General features: G+C 46.7%; 1 protein-coding gene across 2 annotated transcripts in view; it reads left to right on the top strand.

The window, feature by feature from the left end:
• ANKRD44 (ankyrin repeat domain 44) overlaps positions 1-20,699 on the top strand; it is a 152,661-nt gene that overhangs the window by 78,819 nt on the left and 53,143 nt on the right. For both annotated transcript variants that reach the window (XM_066577276.1, XM_066577277.1), the window contains 4 exons: positions 52-134; positions 11,915-11,978; positions 15,931-15,999; positions 17,261-17,401. In XM_066577276.1, coding sequence (XP_066433373.1) covers positions 52-134; positions 11,915-11,978; positions 15,931-15,999; positions 17,261-17,401 — 357 coding nt within the window. The remainder of the gene's footprint in view (positions 1-51; positions 135-11,914; positions 11,979-15,930; positions 16,000-17,260; positions 17,402-20,699) is intronic.

The raw sequence follows: 20,699 nt of genomic DNA on the forward strand, positions 1-20,699 counted from the left end.
CCGAGGCGGGAGCATCCGAGGCTGACAACTATTCTCTTTTTGATATTTCAGAGGTGGTATACACGGTATGTTCCCGTTACACTTGGCGGCTTTGTACGCACATCCGGAGAGCTGTAGGAGGCTGTTGTCATCAGGTAGAGTCTCCCATCCCAACCGTGTTATCTGTCATGTTACTTGTGTTCTAAAACATCCTTTATTTAGAATTTTTTTCAGATTCAGTTTCATGAAATGTGTGTGTGTGTGTATGTATGTATGTATGTATGTATGTATGTATGTATGTAAGTGCACTGCTGGAAACTGAAAGGAATATAACAGTGAGATAATGTATGTAGGCGTACTAGGCGGGCTGGGTTAGTGGTAGTAGTATAATTCTAATCCATTATAGCCAGATTCCTCTCTGCCTTTTATTGTTGTTTTTGTCATAGAAACGATTCAAAAACCTCAGTGGCCTGGCCAGGGCCAACTTGCAGAAGGGGAAAAGGAGGGAGGTAGGCAGGTATTGGGGTAGGGGAGGGGTGGGGGGAGTTCTCTCATGGGGCAGCAACCCAAGGGGGGGAAGGATCCCCAAGGTTAGCTTTTGGGCTTTGTATTTATAGTGCAGTTGAGGTGTCAGCCTTCACTGTAGGGAGGGCGTAATCTATCCATGGGGTCAAAATATTTAGAAATCTGTCATACCTATCCTTTGATGTTAATTTCTCATTAATCGGGTACTAATTAATTCAACGTTTAACCTCAGAGAAGTCCAGTGAGGTTTTTTTGCCAAGATCAAGCGATAGTTTGTTTTGTGGCTAGGAAGAAGAACAAAATCCGCTTTTTAGAGTTTGGAGATATATTTGCAATCCGTTTGTTCTGTAGGGCTTCCCATGGGTTTTTACGCAGGTTATGATTAGTTACTGTATATATGAGGAAATATACCCTAATCCAGAGTCTTTTGACTCAAGGACAGGACCACCATATGTGGAACATATCTCCTGGGGAGGAGCATCCCCGGAAACAGTCTTCAGAGCGACCTGGTACTGCGTGAGCAATTCTTGTAGGAAATAAGTACCAGCGTAATAGGATTTTATACAAGGTTTCTAACATCAGTGTATTGCGGGCACCACAACTGGGTAATCTCCAAATCTGGCACCAGTCGTCGTCGTCTAGAATGTTGCTTATGTCTCGCTCCCATTTTGCTACGTATGGTAGTTGCGAACGGTACAAGGCCCCAATATATTTGTGAGATGAGGCCTTTTGCTTGTTGGTATTTGCATATTACCCCTTGCAGGGGGATCTTATGAACTGGATCATATTTTCCTCCAGCAGGTTTCGGGGTATTCTGTAGCTTCCAAATTGTATAGTGTGCACACATCATCGACCAGATCAGACACAAGTTATCAGTCTCATGTCCAAAATGGCTCTCTGGGCAGGAACGTCCAAACAGCCTCTTGTATTGAAAGACATAACACCTGCCCTTTAATGGGCGTGCAACAGATTACATCAGTAACATATAGGATTCTCATTTGTCGGATCATATAGAATCCCCCGCCTCCCCCTCTCCCCACCTCTCTCAAGTCCGGTCTACATAGGAGCCTTTTGTCTTAACAACATGTGGTCAAAACTGAAAGTAAGTATCTCTTTGTTGGAGAAGTTTCTGCATTATTTAAGAAGTTTCTGTGTGGGGGGCAGGGCTGGGGAAACATCCAAGATGAACACAAGCAATACATATAGCACTGTGATTTAACTCTTTCCTTATGCAGCAGAGTTCCACATTAGGCTGAAGTCACAAAACACACATCTTTTCACCATGCCATTGTCCAGCAATTACTATAATGAGATTATGCAGTCGTTAGCCTCTAAGAGTTAAAGTCACTACAGCTGCGTAATCCATCTAGTTTAGTACAAATCAATAGACATTTTACACTGACTAATCATCATGTCTATCACACTTATATGTTCACATAAACATTATAACAAACAAACTTACAAACAAACATTGCCTTAATGACTCGTTAAAGGTAGTGTTTTGGTACAAACAGGATTAGCTTTATAGTACGATTTGTTCAACTTTCTGATCAAAGGCGGATGTTTTTAATAGGGAGTTTGTGTTTTTGAGAAAAGAGGATATGAAATTCTTGAGCTGTAAATAGAGTCCAGTTGTGTCTTAAGAGTTCACCAGGTTAGTCGTTGCTGATAGTGAAATCAGGTTAACAGAACACACTGCATGGGGGGCCGAGAATGCAACCCAGCTTCAAGCAATTGGTTTACAATTTGAAGTCAGTCATGACTTCAGCTGCTCCTCTGATCTGTGCTGCAGTCTTCCATTTATCAGCAACTGAGGCCTCATACTGGAGGGTTATTATCAGTGATAAGACTGAATGTGTTATCAGAGCAAGGGTACCTGGTGTAAGAAGTGGTCGATACTGAGTTTACTGTTGAATTGCCAAGTGAGACTTCACTAGAGACTATTGCCATATTCTAATGTTACCAGTATAAAGAGACTGCTATATTCTATCTGCATTCCTGCAATTACATCTGCAATGTTGTGCATGTTGCTTTCCTGTATCTGCTGCAGCCAAATCTACAGTGAAGAAACATTTGATTGCCTCAGTGAATTAGTCACCTGTATTCTGGCACTCATTACACCTGCAGGCTACATTCACACCAGCGTGAATCTTGCGCAAGTTTTGTGCATTGCTAAGCGCACAAATCTCAGGTGAATTTGAACTCCCATTCTTTTAGGGTCATACACATGCTGCAAGGTAAAACATCGCTGCATGTCCTACTTGTGTTGTGTCCCTCGAACGCATCGCTTCAATGGGACACTCAAACACATTGCATGCCGTGCAATGTGATGTTTCCTATTAAAATCAATGGGAACCACTTGCCGATCCTCCGACGCGCGTGAAACAAGTCCCAGAGGATCGGAATTTCACAGAAGTGATGCAAGGCATTTTTGCATGAAAACCGCCTCACACATTGACAAGCGCGATATGCGGCTGTCTTCCTCGGCCCCATATCGCACTCGCCCGTGTGAAGGTAGCCTGATAGTTTTTCTCTCCATTAGAGCAACAAAAGTTAACTAACATCTGGCTGTTGCTGCAGTAGTTGTCCTATAAAGGTTGTATGTTGCCCCAAACCACGTCTTAAGGTGGTCGTACACCTCAGATATGCTTCGCATCCGCCATACATGTGCATATACTTATCTCCTGTGAGAATACAGGATCGCACATGTTCAAATCCATCTTGCCTATTCTTCTTTCCCGTAACTTCTATTATTGGGGAGAATTGAGATCCCCCCATAAACTGTATGTTTATGCATGAAGGCAGGAGAAATCTATGGGATATTCTTGCGTTTTTTCTGAACATGAAAAACGCAGTAAATGTGCTCAAAAAACACAAAATGTCCAAATGCCCAGTTTTGGTCCGTGAAATATGCCCATGTGAATGAGCCCTAAATATAACTGTATAGGCTCAGAGGGTGCTTCAGAATAGCCACACAATCATTGTCCTGTCACGCTTGCCTATGTGCTTCAAGGAGGCATAGGAGGTGCCTTATGTCAGAGAAACCCTGTTTCTCCCCCTTCTTAAGCTAAAAGCTTGGCAACAGCTGGCTGCTAATTGGCTGTATGTCATGCCTCCACTTATTGGTCAAGGGGTGTGGTTGGAGTTCAGAGTGGGAAACTAGACAGTGAGCCTCTATACTGAGGGGGAGGAGAGAAAGTGCGGTAGCAAGGCAGGAAGTGAAGGAGGAGTCAGAGTAGTCTTCAGTAGTCAATCTGCGTAGGAGGTCGGAGGGTGTGCAGTTGAAGCAAGTGTTTCTCTTCAGGGAAACCAGGATTCACCAGCTCCCTAGTCTTACTGGTAGTATGGTTGAAGCCGTTCCACTAAAACAGTGAGTTACACAAAACCCGGTGAATTCAAAGCCAGGGGTAGTAAGCAGCCATCTTAGTTCTAAATTCACTTCCAGTAAGCCTCACCGATAACTAGTCCTGTGGGAGTTCATAGTGGGTAACCTTCAGAGTTCAAATAGAGAGAGAGAGCGTTGAAGAGGAAATTGTATTTACTAGGAATTCAGCTGTACAGCATAACAGTTTGTTCTGCTATCATCCTGCAAGATTGCTACTGTTCATTGTACCATATTTTCACTAAGTTAAAGCTGAAGTAAACTGTGCACTTCCAGTTTGCTAACCCAAACAGCTACGAGGACTCGTGTTAAATTATTTCCACCATTGACTACTGTAGTCCCGGATGATGTGCTGGAGTCACGTGACAAACCGCTATCAATCTTAATAAGAAATGTATCTGTATTTTGTGCGGCTGTGCTGTGACCGAGGTAGGACACTTTTGCCGCCGTTGTCGGGAGAAATTGAAGAGCCACCCATGACATCCATCTCACAATCCCCATGGTCTCCTGTACTTTGGCGCGTCTCGCTCCGATGCTGCATTACTACACCTTACCACAGCTATGGCGCTCTATGAGTTATGATGGGAATTCTTCCCTTCCACCTCTTTAGCCCTGAGCTTCCTACCTTGGCAGTGTACTAGGGTGACGGGTAGAGCTGTCAAAGCTGTGCCGCCACCTGGGAGTTGCTGAACAAATATGAACCCCATTCATTTGAATGGGGTCATGCACATGAGCAATGTTTGTTTTTTTGTTTTTTTTTCTGCATGGCACCGCGATGCGATACTATATGAGGAACAAACCGCAGCATGTTCTCTCTGGCTGCGAGATCTTGCAGAGGGGCTGCCGGACCCCTAGAGAGGAATAGGAGAACTCCACAGTCGTCCTCCCCCAGCTGTGACAACCGTGCTGGAGGATCCCTGCATCCCCGAAGCAATGCAAGGATACCCGGGGATTTCACATAGTGGGGAGCGCGATATGGGAGCAGGATTCACAGACAGATATTGCACTCGCCCGTGTGAAGTTAGCCCTAAGGCTGATGTGGCCCTCAGTGAAAGTGAATTTGAGAGCTATGATGTAAATGATTCATATTTATCGCACATCCTCAGAAAAACCAGCCATATCCTACACATTATATACTTCTCTTCAGGATTCATGTTCTCTCTTATGCCTGCTAGGCCTCTGCTGGGTGCTGTGGAGCACTTACTGCTCTCATGTCTGCTAGGCCTCTGCTGGGTGCTGTGGAGCACTTACTGCTCTCATGTCTGCTAGGCCTCTGCTGGCTGCTGTGGAGCACTTACTGCTCTCATGTCTGCTAGGCCTCTGCTGGCTGCTGCGGGGCACACACTGCTCTTATGTCCTCTCTTATGTCTGCTAAGCCTCTGCTGGGTGCTGTGGAGCACACACTGCTCTTATGTCCTCTCTTATGTCTGCTAGGCCTTTGCTGGGTGCTGTGGAGCACACGCTGCTCTCATGTCCTCTCTTGTGTCTGCGAGGCCTCTGTGGTATTAGGCCTCATGTCCACGGGCAAATTACGAATTAAAATCCGGAGCGTTTTTCCTGCACGCGGATCTGCGCCCCATAGGGATGCATTAGACACCCGCAGGTAGTTAAATACCTGCGGATGTCATTTATTCCCTGCAGGCGCGGGTCCCGCGTGCAGGAAAAAATCCGGACATGCTCCATTTCAGTTCGAGTCTCCCGCGGGGACTGCTCCCGCAGGCTTCTATTGAAGCCTATGGGTACGGGTCTTCCCTTCTTCGCGGCCTGATCTTCCTTCTTCGCGGCCGGATCTTCTTTCTTCGGCCTGGCGGATGTGCCCGGCGCATGCACGCAGCCGACGTGCCGAGCACATCCGCCGGGCCGAAGAAAGAAGATCCGACCGCGACGGAAAGAAGATCAGGCCGCGAAGAAGGGAAGATCCAGAGAGGTAATTCTTACTTTCAGCCTCATGTCCATGGAGAATCCATAGCGTGCCTGATTTTCCCCGTGGACATGAGGCCTTAGTGTATCTTGGCGCCAGCATGAGCTAGGGGTTTGACAGGAAGAATGCCCCCATCACACCCCCAGCTCCTGATAGGCTTAAGACATGAAGGTCCTCCAGTGTGCATTGATAACTGGCTGCTCTGCTGCCTTAGGCTGATGATGACTTCAATGTTACCGCTGTAAGCTGGCAGCTGGCAGCATGAAGATGTAATAATGATAATTAACCGTCACGCTAAAGGCAGCAGGGCAGGCAGTCATCAATGCAGACGCTGCAGCGATCAGTGTGAGCAGATCGGCGGTCCCCGGCTCCCTGCTGAGTTGCGCCAGCCGGCAAAGAGCCTATGCTGCATGACGGCCGCTCCCCCACCCACCGCCATGTTGCCGCTGGCCATGCATCTGTTCTGCCGCCCTGACGCCCACCTGGCCCGCCGGCTGACTGCTGCATGCCAGCAGCCGCCGTAGCCTCTTGGTTCCCTGCCGTCTGATCCACCCCGTCACCGCTGCAAAACTACAGGATGCGCACGCATCTTCTGCTCCGCCGGCAGAACAGCCGTCCGGCTTCCACCGCAGCCTCTGTTTTCCCTGCTGCCCGCTCCCTCGCTTATCCACTGCCAAAGTGGCCCCTGGGCACGCATGAGCTGCTCCATGGTGTCGCGGCAAAAATATATGGCCGTCTAGGGAAAGCGGAGTGTACCTTGTGAATGACGTCATATGACCCATGCTACGGTGGTAGCCTGCTGAGGGACAGCAGAGTGTACCTTGTGACTGACGTCATATGACCCATGTTAGGGCGATAGCCTGCTGAGGGACAGCAGAGTGTACCTTGTGAATGTCGTCATATGACCCATGCTACGGCGATAGCCTGCGGAGGGACAGCAGAGTGTACCCTGTGACTGATGTCTCGGTGACCCGTGCAGTAGGGCTGCCACACCTAGAGTTCAGTACGTCATATGACGGAGGAATTAAATGACAGAGCCCACACAGTTATGGATTCATCAAAGAATTCCCAACAAATCGATGTCGGCCATCTTTATTTATAGCCCCAACATAGGTGGGCCGCATCAACTATGTCCGTTTATTGGCTAGTTTCTCATCCCACCCAGAAACTCCCAAGTCAGTATTGAGTAACATGTTCACAGAGTGCTGAGGGGCCCCTGTGGCTCGAAATCCTTATCTTATCAATACATATGTATTCCTTGTACTTTAGCTAAGCATGTGGTCGGCCATTTTGTGTAGTCCTTTTCATGACTCTGTGGCGTAATATTAAATATTACTTATATACCCACATTTACATACATATAGGCACAAATACATACATGTGCACCTTCATATACACATACACATGCACATATATATACATACATGTATATCTATATATATATATACACATCCACATATTTCTAGTTTATGAACATTATTCTTTTATTCCTAGTGAGAGGAGTTAACCCCCCTTAGCATCTTGATATTCCTAGGGCCCCTTCAGCTAACATGTGGAAGCTTCTTGATATTCTTATCTCATCCAGACATATGTCCCTAGTTTGTGAAGTAACTTCTGGTATATTTCAATGGTGTCTCTCATTGCGCATTTTTAAATTCATATAATTATTATAATACCTTACAATCAAATAATTTCCATTACAATGGCAACGACACCCAGCCGTCTGCCGACTCCTCTCTGCTACGTCCTGGCAGCGCTAAATGCTTAGTGGCCTTCCAAGCTGATAAGAAGCCAATCACTGACAGGGGGGGGGGTCACCCCTCTGTCAATCTTGACACCACTTTCTGGTGGCGTCAAGATAGACTAATACTGGCCTCTGCTGGGTGCTTGGGAGCACACACTGCTCTCATGTCCTCTCTTATGTCTGCTAGGCCTCTACTAAGTGCTGGGGAGCACATGCTGCTGTAATGTCCTCCCTTATGTCTGGTAGGCCTCTGCTGGGGAGCACATGCTGCTCTAATGTCCTCTCTTATGTCTGGTAGGTCTCTGCTGGGTGCTGCGGAGCGCACACTGCTCTCATGTCCTCTTTTATGTCTGCTAGGCCTGTGCTGGGTGCTGCGGAGCACATGCTGCTCTCGTATCCTCTCTTATGCCTGCTAGGCCTCTGCTAGGTGCTGCGGAGCACACACTGCTCTCATGCCCTCTCCCATGCCTGCTAGGCCTCTGCTGGGTGCTGCGGAGCACACACTGCTCTCATGTCCTCTCTTATGTCTGCTAGGTCTCTGCTGGGTGCTGTGGAGCACACGCTGCTCTCATGTCCTCTCTTATGTCTGCTAGGCCTCTGCTGCGTGCTGCGGAGCACACACTGCGCTCATGTCCTCTCTTATGTCTGCTAGGCCTCTGCTGGGTGCTGTGGGGCACACACTGTTCTTATGTCCTCTCTTATGTCTGCTAGGCCTCTGCTGGTTGCTGTAGAACACACGCTACTCTCGTATCCTCTCTTATGTCTGCTAGGTCTCTGCTGGGTGCTGAGAGCAGCGTGTGCTCCGCATGTCCTCTCTTATGCCTGCTAGGCCTCTGCTGGGTGCTGCAGAGCACACACTGCTCTCATGTCCTCTCCTATGCCTGCTAGGCCTCTGCTGGGTGCTGCAAAGCACACTCTGCTGCCATGTCCTCTCTTATGTCTGCTAGGCCTCTGCTGGTTGCTGTAGACCACACGCTGCTCTCGTATCCTCTCTTATGTCTGCTAGGTCTCTGCTAGGTGCTGATAGCAGCGTGTGCTCCGCATGTCCTCTCTTATACCTGCTAGGCCTCTGCTGGGTGCTGCAGAGCACACAATGCTCTCATGTCCTCTCCTATGCCTGCTAGGCCTCTGCTGGGTGCTGCGGAGCACACTCTGCTGCCATGTCCTCTCATGTCTGGTAGACCTCTGCTGGGTGCTGGGGAGCACACGCTGCTCTCGTATCCTCTCTTATGCCTGCTAGGCCTCTGCTGGGTGCTGCGGAGCACACGCTGCTCTCATGTCCTCTCTTATGTCTGCTAGGTCTCTGCTGGGTGCTGTGGAGCACACGCTGCTCTCATGTCCTCTTATGCCTGGAAGGCCTCTGCTGCGTGCTGCGGAGCACACCCTGCTCTCATGTCCTCTCTTATGTCTGCTAGGCCTCTGCTGGGTGCTGTGGGGCACACACTGTTCTTATGTCCTCTCTTATGTCTGCTAGGCCTCTGCTGGTTGCTGTAGACCACACGCTGCTCTCGTATCCTCTCTTATGCCTGCTAGGCCTCTGCTGGGTGCTGCAGAGCACACACTGCTCTCATGTCCTCTCCTATGCCTGCTAGGCCTCTGCTGGGTGCTGCGGAGCACACTCTGCTGCCATGTCCTCTCATGTCTGGTAGACCTCTGCTGGGTGCTGGGGAGCACACGCTGCTCTCATATTCTGAGACACAATGTAGTCATGAGGGTATTTATTACCATGTAGAGCTGAGATGTAACATCATAGTAGTAGCTCTATATAGTGGAGGGGGTTATATGGGCTAGAATATGTGGAGTCTGATGATTAATGAGAGTATAGTCTCAATGTGACTGTTGAGGGACCCTCATCTGTAATCTTTAACCCATTAGTGTCCTATTTTGACGGTAAGGAAGCAACTATTTTTTGTTGGGATTTTAATCTCTTTTCAACTTTTCAAAAAACCATAAATGTATTCCTCCGTCGACATGGCCATACGGGGCATGGTTTTTGTGTGGTGACGTATTTTGCATTCGACCTTCCATGCAGCTGTGCCGCACTAAGTGATCGAGCGCATGCGCAGGGACTCATTCTCAGACCAAACTGATGTCACTCACATTGGAGGGGTAACACATGACATCTCCAGCGGGAAGAGCTGGAGCCGGAACTCAGCAAGATAGGGGGCGGTTTTAGCAGAAAAGGCTGGAATAGTGCCAGACCGCTGGCAGAGTCGAAACGCCCATCACGGCCCGGGCTCATTAGCATATCGCATGGGAGAAACTTATTGGCCAATATCTTTGCATAGGAGATAATTTGACAAAAGAGAAGACCGGATTTATACGATCATAAGCCTATTTGCACGCGTATTTGTGACGCATTTTTGCAGAATGTTTGTTCCATTTTTGCTTGTGTTTCGGCAGATTTTATTTACTTTTTGCACTCACAATGCACAAATGTGTCAGCAAAGAAACGCTCACCAATGCTCTCTGCCATTGAAACCGCCAATGAGTTTGATGAGTTAACCCCTTCCCGCTGCAGGGCGTAAGTTTACGTCCTGGCAGCCTGGTACTTCCCGCAACAGGGCGTAAACTTACGTCCTGGAGATAGCGCGGGATCACATAAGATCCCGCGCTATCCCGCAGCCGGCTGTCAGTCACAGCCGGCGTCCTGCTGCAACAGCGGGGGGACATCGGAGATGCGCCCCCCGCTGTTAACCCTTTCCCTGCCGCGATCTAAGTGGATCGCGGCAGGGAAAGAGTTCACAGAGGGAGCGCGGCTCCCTCTGTGTCTCCGGCCGGAACTCGCGATGTCATCGCGAGAGCCCGGCCTGTCACCATGGCAACAGGACGCCAGACACTGGCGTCCTGTATTGCCTGTGCCTATAATCGCTGTACAAGCAATAAGGCATGGCAGAGCAGTAGCTCTGCCATGCCTTATACCAGCGATCATCAGGGCAGTGGTTAAAGTCCCTCAGAGGGACACAAACAGTGTAAAAAAAACAAAGATTAAAAAAAGAATTAAAAAAATATTTAAAAAAAGAGTAAAAAAAAACATTTTTTAATGCTTTTTCTCAGATTAGCATAAAAAAAGGTAAAAAAAAAATAAAATCCCACATATTTGGTATTGTCGCATCCGTAACGACGCGTACAATAAGTTGCACATACTTTTGACTGTGCACGGAAAAAAAAACTCTAAAAAAAACGCTAAGAAACTGAGGCAAAATGCTAATTTTTAGCATTTTGCCTCACTAAAAACGCAATAAAAGTGATCAAAAAAGCTGTATGTACCCCAAAATGGTACCATACAATCTACAGCTTGTCTCGCAAAAAATAAGCCCTCATAGCGTGCCGTACATCAAAAAATAAATAAGTTACAGGACTTTGAATGCAGCAATGTAGAAAAAAAAAAAAGATTACCCAGAAAAAGGGTTTTTATTGCAGAAAAGTGGGAAAACCTAAAAAAAAGTAAGAATTTTGGTATCGTTGTAACCGTACCGGCCCGCAGAAAAAATGGCATGTCTCATTTATGCTGCATGAGTACCGCTGTTAAAAAAAAAAAATCTATGGCAGAATTGATGCGTTTTCTCTCCCTGCTATCATTAAAAAAAAAAAAAAAAACGTTTTACAATATAGTCTATGTACCCAAGAGTGGCACCGATAAAAACTACAGTTCGCCACGCAAAAAACAAGCCCTCATACGGCCGCGTCGACGGAAAAATAAAAAAGTTATGACTTTTGATAAACGGAGAAGAAAATCCGCCAAAAATTGTTGCGTCCTTAAGCCCAAAATAGGCCGTGTCATGAAGGGGTTAATATGTGGTTCTTTTCCCTTCACAGATGCACAGGACAATAGAACGCTATGCATATTGTTTTGTACATAATGTGCATGTGAATGAACCCATCAGAGAAGTCAGATCCATTTTCTGTGTATTGCGCGCACAAGTACAGTTGTGTGAATCCGGCCTTTGGGTTGGTTCACATGCGTGGATTTTGTGTGCGCAATTCTGTCCCTCAGAAAAAATACACAGAATTTTCAATTTCCCTACATATTTGCGCAGGAAAAGAACACATCTTGAAGTCAAATTTGGGTGATAGCCTTCCATTAAAGCAGAGCGGTCAGGCGTGATCCAGATTGTGGATTTTTGGTGATTTCATGGGTAACCAAGAAATTGTTTTGCAAGTGAAATATTAAAAGAAATCGGCTTTATTTCTGATCTGCTGCTGCGGGTGAACTGCTGATGAGAACTCGTTTGACACAAGTAATCCAAGAATGTGGCTCTCTCCTCTGTGCTGCTGTACCACTAGAACCTCCTGGACTTCAGCATGTTGGACGTTACACGGGGATTCTGTTAGTAGGAGTCATTTTGTTTTGTCTCTCCAGGGTTTGAGCAGAGTGTTCCAGATACTTTTGGTAGAACGTTCCTTCACGCTGCGGCTGCAGGAGGGTGAGTACATGTATAGTGCGTAAGCTGAGATCCTGGGTTTACGTCCCTTTTAATTCTGATCTATGTCTATACCGATTCTGACTGCACTGATGTCCTTCTTACAAAAATGGTCAAATTAAATTTATGAATTCCTTTACTAGACAGGCATGCCCCAAAACCCCATCCTGAGGGCTCTTCCACACTTGCGTTTTCCTTGCACGGTTTTTTCATGTGCTATCACTGCATTTTTTTTCACACAAATGTCAATGGGACTTTCCAATGTTAACCCCTTCCCGCAACAGGGCGTAAACTTACGTCCTGGAGATAGCGCGGGATCACATAAGATCCCGCGCTCTCTCGCAGCGGGAGCCGGCTGTCAGTCACAGCCGGCGTCCCGCTGCAACAGCGGGGGGGCATCGGAGATGCATCCCCCGCTGTGAACCCCTTCCCTGCCACGATCTAAGTAGATCGTGGCAGGGAAAGAGTTCACAGAGGGAGTGCGGCTCCCTCTGTGTCTCCGGCCGGAACTCGCGATGTCATCGCGAGAGCCCAGCCTGTCACCATGGCAACAGGACGCCAGACACTGGCGTCCTGTATTGCCTGTGCCTATAATCGCTGTACAAGCTATAAGGCATGGCAGAGCAGTAGCTCTGCCATGCCTTATACCAGCGATCATCAGGGCAGTGGTTAAAGTCCCTCAGAGGGACACAAACAGTGTAAGAAAAACAAAGATTAAAAAAAAGAGTTAAAAAAACCATTTTTTAATGCTTTTTCTCAGATTAGCATAAAAAAAGGTTAAAAAAAAATTAAAACCTCACATATTTGGTATTGTCGCGTCCGTAACGATGCGTACAATAAGTTGCACATGCTTTTGACTGTGCACGGAAAAAAACGCAAAAAAAACGCTAAAAAACTGAGGCAAAATGCTAATTTTTAGCATTTCGCCTCACTAAAAACGCAATAAAAGTGATCAAAAAAGCCGTATGTACCCCAAAATGGTACCAATAAAATCTACAGCTCGTCTCGCAAAAAATAAGCCCTCATAGAGTGCCGTACATCAAAAAATAAAAAAGTTACAGGACTTTGAATGCAGCGATTTAGAAAAAAAAAAAAGATTACCCAGAAACAGGGTTTTTATTGCAGAAAAGTGGGAAAACCTAAAAAAAATGTAAGAATTTTGGTATCGTTGTAACCGTACCGACCCGCAGAAAAAATGGAATGTCTCATTTATGCTGCATGAGTACCGCTGTAAAAAAAAAAAAAAAAAATCTATGGCAGAATTGATGCGTTTTCTCTCCCTGCTATCATTAAAAAAAAAAAAAACGTTTTACAATATAGTCTATGTACCCAAGAGTGGCACCGATAAAAACTACAGTTCGCCACGCAAAAAACAAGCCCTCATACGGCCGCGTCGACGGAAAAATAAAAAAGTTATGACTTTTGATAAATGGAGAAGAAAATCCGCCAAAAATTGTTGCGTCCTTAAGCCCAAAATAGGCCGTGTCATGAAGGGGTTAAATAATGCATTGCAGAAAAAATGCAAATTTGCTTTTTTTGTGCAATGAGCTTTTAACACTAGAAAGTTCCATGACATTCGCGTAAAAAAAACAGCTATATCGTGTGAAAAAAAGCACGGAAGAAAAAAAACGCAAGATTGGAAGAGCCCTGACTGAGTTGAAGTATGAAATGCTGCACTTCTCCCAAGAAGAAATAAAAAACTCATTTTACAGTGATTGAAAGTGTCAATACACAAGATACGCAATACCTGTTTGAACCATCGAGACCTGTTTGAAGTGACACAGAGATAATATGGCGCCAGTAGCAACAGCGGCCCCCACGGTGGTGCTGGCAGCAACAGCGGTGGTGTTTCGGCAATTTTGCTAGCAGTAGATGGCGCCTAGAAACTCAAAAGTACAAGTTCAATGGCTTAACCTTCATTATTCACTGTTATTTCTGTGCTCTGAAATAAATTTTGTGCATTTTGGTTACTCCGTCTGCTGCATCGTATTCTGAATCCTGCATGGCTATCCCTCCATCTGCCGGTTTATATTATACCTTTTTACAACCACATGTCCCAAAGACCATGCTGCTCTCTACCATGTCTAGTGAGGGATGTAGATAGTATATTTCACAGTTGCTCCAGAACTCATCCTAAAATACAACAGCAGAACCAAACTCGTAACAAATGCAATCACTACAATAAAACTCCAGAACCAACCTCAGTACATAGATACAATACCAGAATAAAGCTTGGTACATAAATACAGCACTGGCACTGAGCTCATAACATACAGCACCAGATCCAACCTCAGTACATAGATACTGTACCAGAATAAAGCTCGGTACATAAATACAGCACTGGCTCTGAGCTCATAACATACAGCACCTGAACCAAGCTCCGTACATAGATACTGTACCAGAATAAAGCTCAGTACATAAATACAGCACTGGCACTGAGCTCATAACATACAGCACCTGAACCAAGCTCCGTACATAGATACTGTACCAGAATAAAGCTCAGTACATAAATACAGCACTGGCACTGAGCTCATAACATACAGCACCTGAACCAAGCTCCATACATAGATACTGTACCAGAACAAAGCTCAGTACATAAATACAGCACTGGCACTGAGCTCATAACATACAGCACCTGAACCAAACTCCGTACATAGATACAATACCAGAATAAAGCTCAGTACATAAATACAGCACTGGCTCTGAGCTCATAACATACAGCACCTGAACCAAACTCCGTACATAGATACAATACCAGAATAGAGCTCAGTACATAAATACAGCACTGGCACTGAGCTCATAACATATAGCACCAGAACCAAGCTCCATACATAGCTACTGTACCAGAATAAAGCTCGGTACATAAATACAGCACTGGCTCTGAGCTCATAACATACAGCACCTGAACCAAACTCCGTACATAGATACAATACCAGAATAGAGCTCAGTACATAAATACAGCACTGGCACTGAGCTCATAACATACAGCACCTGAACCAAACTCCGTACATAGATACAATACCAGAATAAAGCTCAGTACATAAATACAGCACTGGCACTGAGCTCATAACATACAGCACCTGAACCAAACTCCGTACATAGATACTGTACCAGAACAAAGCTCAGTACATAAATACAGCACTGGCTCTGAGCTCATAACATACAGCACCTGAACCAAACTCCGTACATAGATACTGTACCAGAATAAAGCTTGGTACATAAATACAGCACTGGCTCTGAGCTCATAACATACAGCACCTGAACCAAACTCCGTACATAGATACAATACCAGAATAAAGCTCAGTACATAAATACAGCACTGGCACTGAGCTCATAACATACAGCACCTGAACCAAGCTCCGTACATAGATACTGTACCAGAATAAAGCTTGGTACATAAATACAGCACTGGCACTGAGCTCATAACATACAGCACCTGAACCAAGCTCCATACATAGATACTGTACCAGAATAAAGCTCGGTACATAAATACAGCACTGGCTCTGAGCTCATAACATACAGCACCTGAACCAAACTCCATACATAGATACTGTACCAGAATAAAGCTCGGTACATAAATACAGCACTGTCTCTGAGCTCATAACATACAGCACCTGAACCAAACTCCGTACATAGATACAATACCAGAATAAAGCTCAGTACATAAATACAGCACTGGCACTGAGCTCATAACATATAGCACCTGAACCAAGCTCCATACATAGATACTGTACCAGAATAAAGCTCGGTACATAAATACAGCACTGGCACTGAGCTCATAACATACAGCACCTGAACCAAGCTCCGTACATTGATACTGTACCAGAACAAAGCTCAGTACATAAATACAGCCCCAGAACCAACCTCTGTATATATTGCCCTACTACATTCTCATATTTCTTTATTTAGGGCTCCACTTTAACCTCTATTAAAGTCTTTATCATCTCTTGTACAGGAATATAGAGTGCATTAAACTGTTACAGAACCTTGAAGCAGACTTGTCTCGGAAGGACCGATATGGGCGGTAAGATTAACATGGGTTTTTTTGCCTGCATTGAAACCATTGGAAAACTTTTTCGAAAGCCTCCAAAATATCATCTCGAAACAAGAGTCTTAAAGGGGTTGTCCCGTGCCGAAACGTTTTTTTTTTTTCAATAGCCCCCCTGTTCGGCGCGAAAGAAACCCGATGCAGGGATAAAAAAAAAAAACGGGTAGTACTTACCCGAATCCCCGCGCTCCGGTGACTTCTTACTTACCTTGTGAAGATGGCCGCCGGGATCTTCACCCTCGGTGGACCGCAGGTCTTCTGTGCGGTCCATTGCCGATTCCAGCCTCCTGATTGTGACGGGGCGGAGCTACGAGGAGCCGCTCTCTGGCACGAGCGGCCCCATTCAGAAGACAGAAGACAGGACTGCGCAAGCGCGTCTAATCGGGCGATTAGACGCTGAAAATTAGACGGCACCATGGAGACGAGGACGCCAGCAACGGAGCAGGTAAGTGAATAACTTCTGTATGGCTCATAATTAATGCACAATGTACATTACAAAGTGCATTAATATGGCCATACAGAAGTGTATACCCCCACTTGCTGCCGCGGGACAACCCCTTTAAGAAAAGCTTAAGGTTAAAGCAGCTAATCACATCACGTACCGTATCATATATTTATCGCTTTCTGATACATGTAAGGGCAAGGAGCGGCGTCACTACCTGAGCCTACAGTTTCCACATTGGGATTGTAACTCTAACAGCCGCGGTCCTGATGCATCGGCTGGGATCGGAGTTCGGACCAATCTCAGCCGTTTAACTCCTAAAATGTTGACCATGGTATCTAAGCAGTTTGGAGTTCTCTCACTCCATCATCCCCCAACCCCGATGATTGCCATGCCAGTCCGAGTGAAATAATGACCCTGAGTCTGCTATGTACAGCAGACATGTATAATTTGTACCAATTATACTGCCACACAAAAAACAAGCCCTCATACGGACACGCTAACGGAAAAAGGAAACAAGTAATGGCTTTAGAAAAGAGCAGATGAAAATCCCCCCCAAAATTGTTGTCCTCAGGTCCAAAATAGGCGGTGTCACTGAGGGGTTAATGGCATTGTAGACATGCAGGGGGCACAGTATGTATGTACGCTGGACTGGTGAGATGGCTACCTTCTGCTTTCTGTTGACCAGGTTGCAGTGGTCTTCACCTGTAGACCATACTGTGGTGGTGAAGAAGAGCTCCCGTAGGACTGATGACTGTTGTATCTACTGATGGCTGCAACGCTTTCTTCTTGCAGGACGCCCCTTCATTATGCATCTGCCAATGCCCATTTTCTGTGTGTCGAAGCTCTGGTACAAGCTGGGGCCAGCGTTAATGAAGCCGATGACTGGGGAAGAACGTCCGTGCATTACGCTGCTGCCTCAGACATCAAGAGAAGGTAGGAACGACATCTGCACCGCGGACGCTTGTTGGGTTCCTTTGGACCGAAAGCATTTTGGAAGTATTATGTGTCTTGGCTTCCCTACAGGACGTCAGTGATGATTCTACCTAATTGTAGAATGGACCTTATGTATTGTCACACGTTACATCATGTCCAGATGCCATGCTTTTGAGATTTTTTTTTGTGGGTAATGAGCACAAACTAGGGCATTGTTGAGTTTACCGCAGCAGAAGAACGGCGCAACAACATTCGGACACTACTGAGGCAACAATATGCATGTGCCATAGAGGCACACTCTTAGTGGTTATGCTTTCAAGGTAGTTTTTGGTGGTTACAGTTCTTAATCCCTTAACAGTCAAGGGTGTACAAGTGCATGTATGCCCTCTAGTGGTGGTGCTCTTTAGGGAGCAGGTGTAAGGAGGGTGGGGGTAGGACTTCCTTGATTTTCTCCATGTTATAAGGGCCGTGCCTTATGTTCTACCTGCAGTGTTTTATTTCTCAGGAACGTGTGCCTTTAAGAGGTGGTGAGCGCGTTGGTGAGGATCAGGTGATGTGGGCAGGCTCTAAGGTCCCAGGGTTTGTATGCAGTTGTCTGGCTTTCCCTGACTCCCTGTTGATAAGTCTTATATAGGCTTGGGAGCTGAGCCTGCTTTATATAAGACATGTGCTTTGTATAAGTCTGAACACAGCTGTTAACCATTTAGATGCTGACAGTGGCATTTAAAAGGCCCAACAGAGGGGGCTAACTATCTCCCTCTGTCTCCCATATGCCCCCTCCCACATAATGAGATTGCAGGGTGGTGTTCAGGTATCATTTGTTTCTGCCTATTAAGCTATACCGAAGGCACAGCTTAATAAAATGCCTGCAGAAATACAATACAGTGTAATACTGAAGTATTGCAGTATATTGTAAAAATGATCACATGTTCAAGTCACCTATGGGGGGGAGGTTAAAAAAAAAAGTTAAATACATTTTTTTAAATTACTACAAAAAATATATATATTAATGCATAAATAAATTATAAATCCAATCTATTAGGAAAAAGGCCGGCTGCACATGGGCGGGTCAGAGGCGGGTCAGATGCCGGATGCTGGATCCCACAGTGGAATCTGACCATGTGCCCAGCTGGTGACCCCCGCATACCTGTTTTCCTTTCTGTACTGCAGATGGTCCAGACAGCAAGTAGTCGGATATGTGCAGTGCAGTACAAAAAGCCGTTTGTGTGGACACCGCACTTAAAGAAGAGCATACTGCGATTTTTTTATTTTATTTTTTTTTTCCCTCCACGAAAAGAAAATGGCGATTGATGTCCACTTGTGTGCAGGAAAAAGTGCTTTTCCATAGCATGCTATGGGCGGAATCTGCTGCAGAATCAGGAGACGGACGCCGGCTCTGGATTCTGCAATGCAAATATGCTTGTGTGCAGCCAACCTCATGCCTTAATATCCCGTATGGTAAACACGGAAAAAAAAATGCTGAAAAATTGAGCTTATTTTCGTCGCCCCATATTGGCCCCAGCAGTAATAGAGTCTCCCACAGTGGTGCCAGTAGTAATAGTGTCCCCCACAGTGGACTCAGTAGTATTAGTGACCCCCACAGTGACCCCAATCATAAGTGACCCCCACAGTGGATTCGGTGGTAATAGTGACCCCCACAGTGTCCCCTATATTCACCCAAGTAGTAATAGTGACCCCAACAGTGGCTTTAGTAGTAACAGTGCCCTCTATATCTGCCCCAGTAGTAATAGTGACCCCCCACACAGTGAGTTCAGTAGTAATAGTGACCCCACACACAGTGACAGCAGTAGTAATAGTGTCCCCTGTATCCACCCCAGTAGTAATAATGACCCCTGCAGTGACCTCAGTAGTAATAGTGTCCCCTATATCCGCCTCAGTAGTAATAGTGACCCCCACAATGGCCTCAGTGGTAAAAAAAAACCACAAAAAAACCCCTGAAACCTATATACTCACCCTCTGCCTGGTCTTTAGAGCGTCGCTGCTCCTCTTCTCGGCGCTGCTGTGAGTGGAAGCGCGTGCGCCCAGTGAAGTGCCTCCTCCCTTTTCCTGCAGAACTAAGGAGGTCAGGGGAGGGGTTGGGTAAGATCCCGGTTGCACACACTGTTGTCTATATGTGCATCCAGCAAAGTCGCAGCAGAGGGATTTGTACATGCAGAAGGTAATGAAAAACATGCACCTGCAAATATGCTATGCAAATGCACTTACGCCCGTGTTATACCAGCCTTAGGCCGGCTGCACACGGCCGTGACGGGCTCCGCCGCGGAATATTCCGCAGCGAAGCCTGTCACGGCGCCCCCCAGAGACCCCATACTTACCAGCGGATCCGGAGTTCTGGGTCCCGCATGACGCTTCCCCGCCCACCGCCGCCGCGTCATATGACACGCCCACCGCGGCAGCGGTATGACGCGGCAGCGGTATGCGGGGAAGCGTTTTCACGCTATCTTCCGCTGTGCTACAGCGGGAGATAGCGTGAACGGACGGCTTCCATTGACTGCAATGGAAGCCGTCTGCGCGTACACCCGCGGCAAATAGAGCATGCCGCGGGTGAGGACGGGAGACTTTACGGTGCGGAATTCCACGGTGGAATTCCGCACCGTGTGCCCTGAGCTATTAGGTTCAATAGAACCTAATAGCTGCGGGCAACACAGCGGATTTTCGCTGCGAATTACGCGGCGGAAATCTGTTCGTGTTAGGCCGCCTGCAGACGAGCGGGTCGGATCCAGCGGGACCCGACCCAAGCGCCTGCAGAGACGAGCGCGTACTCACCCGCGCCCTGCGGCCCTGGCTCTTTCATGTGCACATGCACATGCGCAGACCGGAGCCGGCGGCCGGGTGAGTGACGTTTCTGTGCGAGGCTCAGCGAGCCCCGCACAAAAATAGGACATGCCGCGGTTTGTTTGCCGCACGAGATTTCGCGCGGCCAAACCGCGGCCGTCTGCATAGGAGTGCGTATTGTATAAACCGCACCATTTTCCGGGACGTCTGAATGTACCGCTCGCCGACAGAAAACTACAACTCTCAGCGGGTCCTGAAAGCGTCTGCAGATGTTCGGGCATGCTGGGAGTTATAGTGTTCCAACAGACTAAAGGGACAGCCACAGAATCTTTAATTAGGGAGTCTGCGAGGTAGAGATTTAGGCCGCTTTCACGCGGGCTACAAAATCACGCAATTTCCGGCGATGCAACAGTGCCACAAAACACGCTTGTGAAACCCAAGCTTTCCAATGCTTTCCTTCTCATTAGCAATATTTTCAGTCATGCTCTATCTTTCTACAATG

Source organism: Eleutherodactylus coqui, chromosome 8 (genome assembly GCF_035609145.1).
Source record: "Eleutherodactylus coqui strain aEleCoq1 chromosome 8, aEleCoq1.hap1, whole genome shotgun sequence".
Taxonomy (NCBI): Eukaryota; Metazoa; Chordata; class Amphibia; order Anura; family Eleutherodactylidae; genus Eleutherodactylus; species Eleutherodactylus coqui.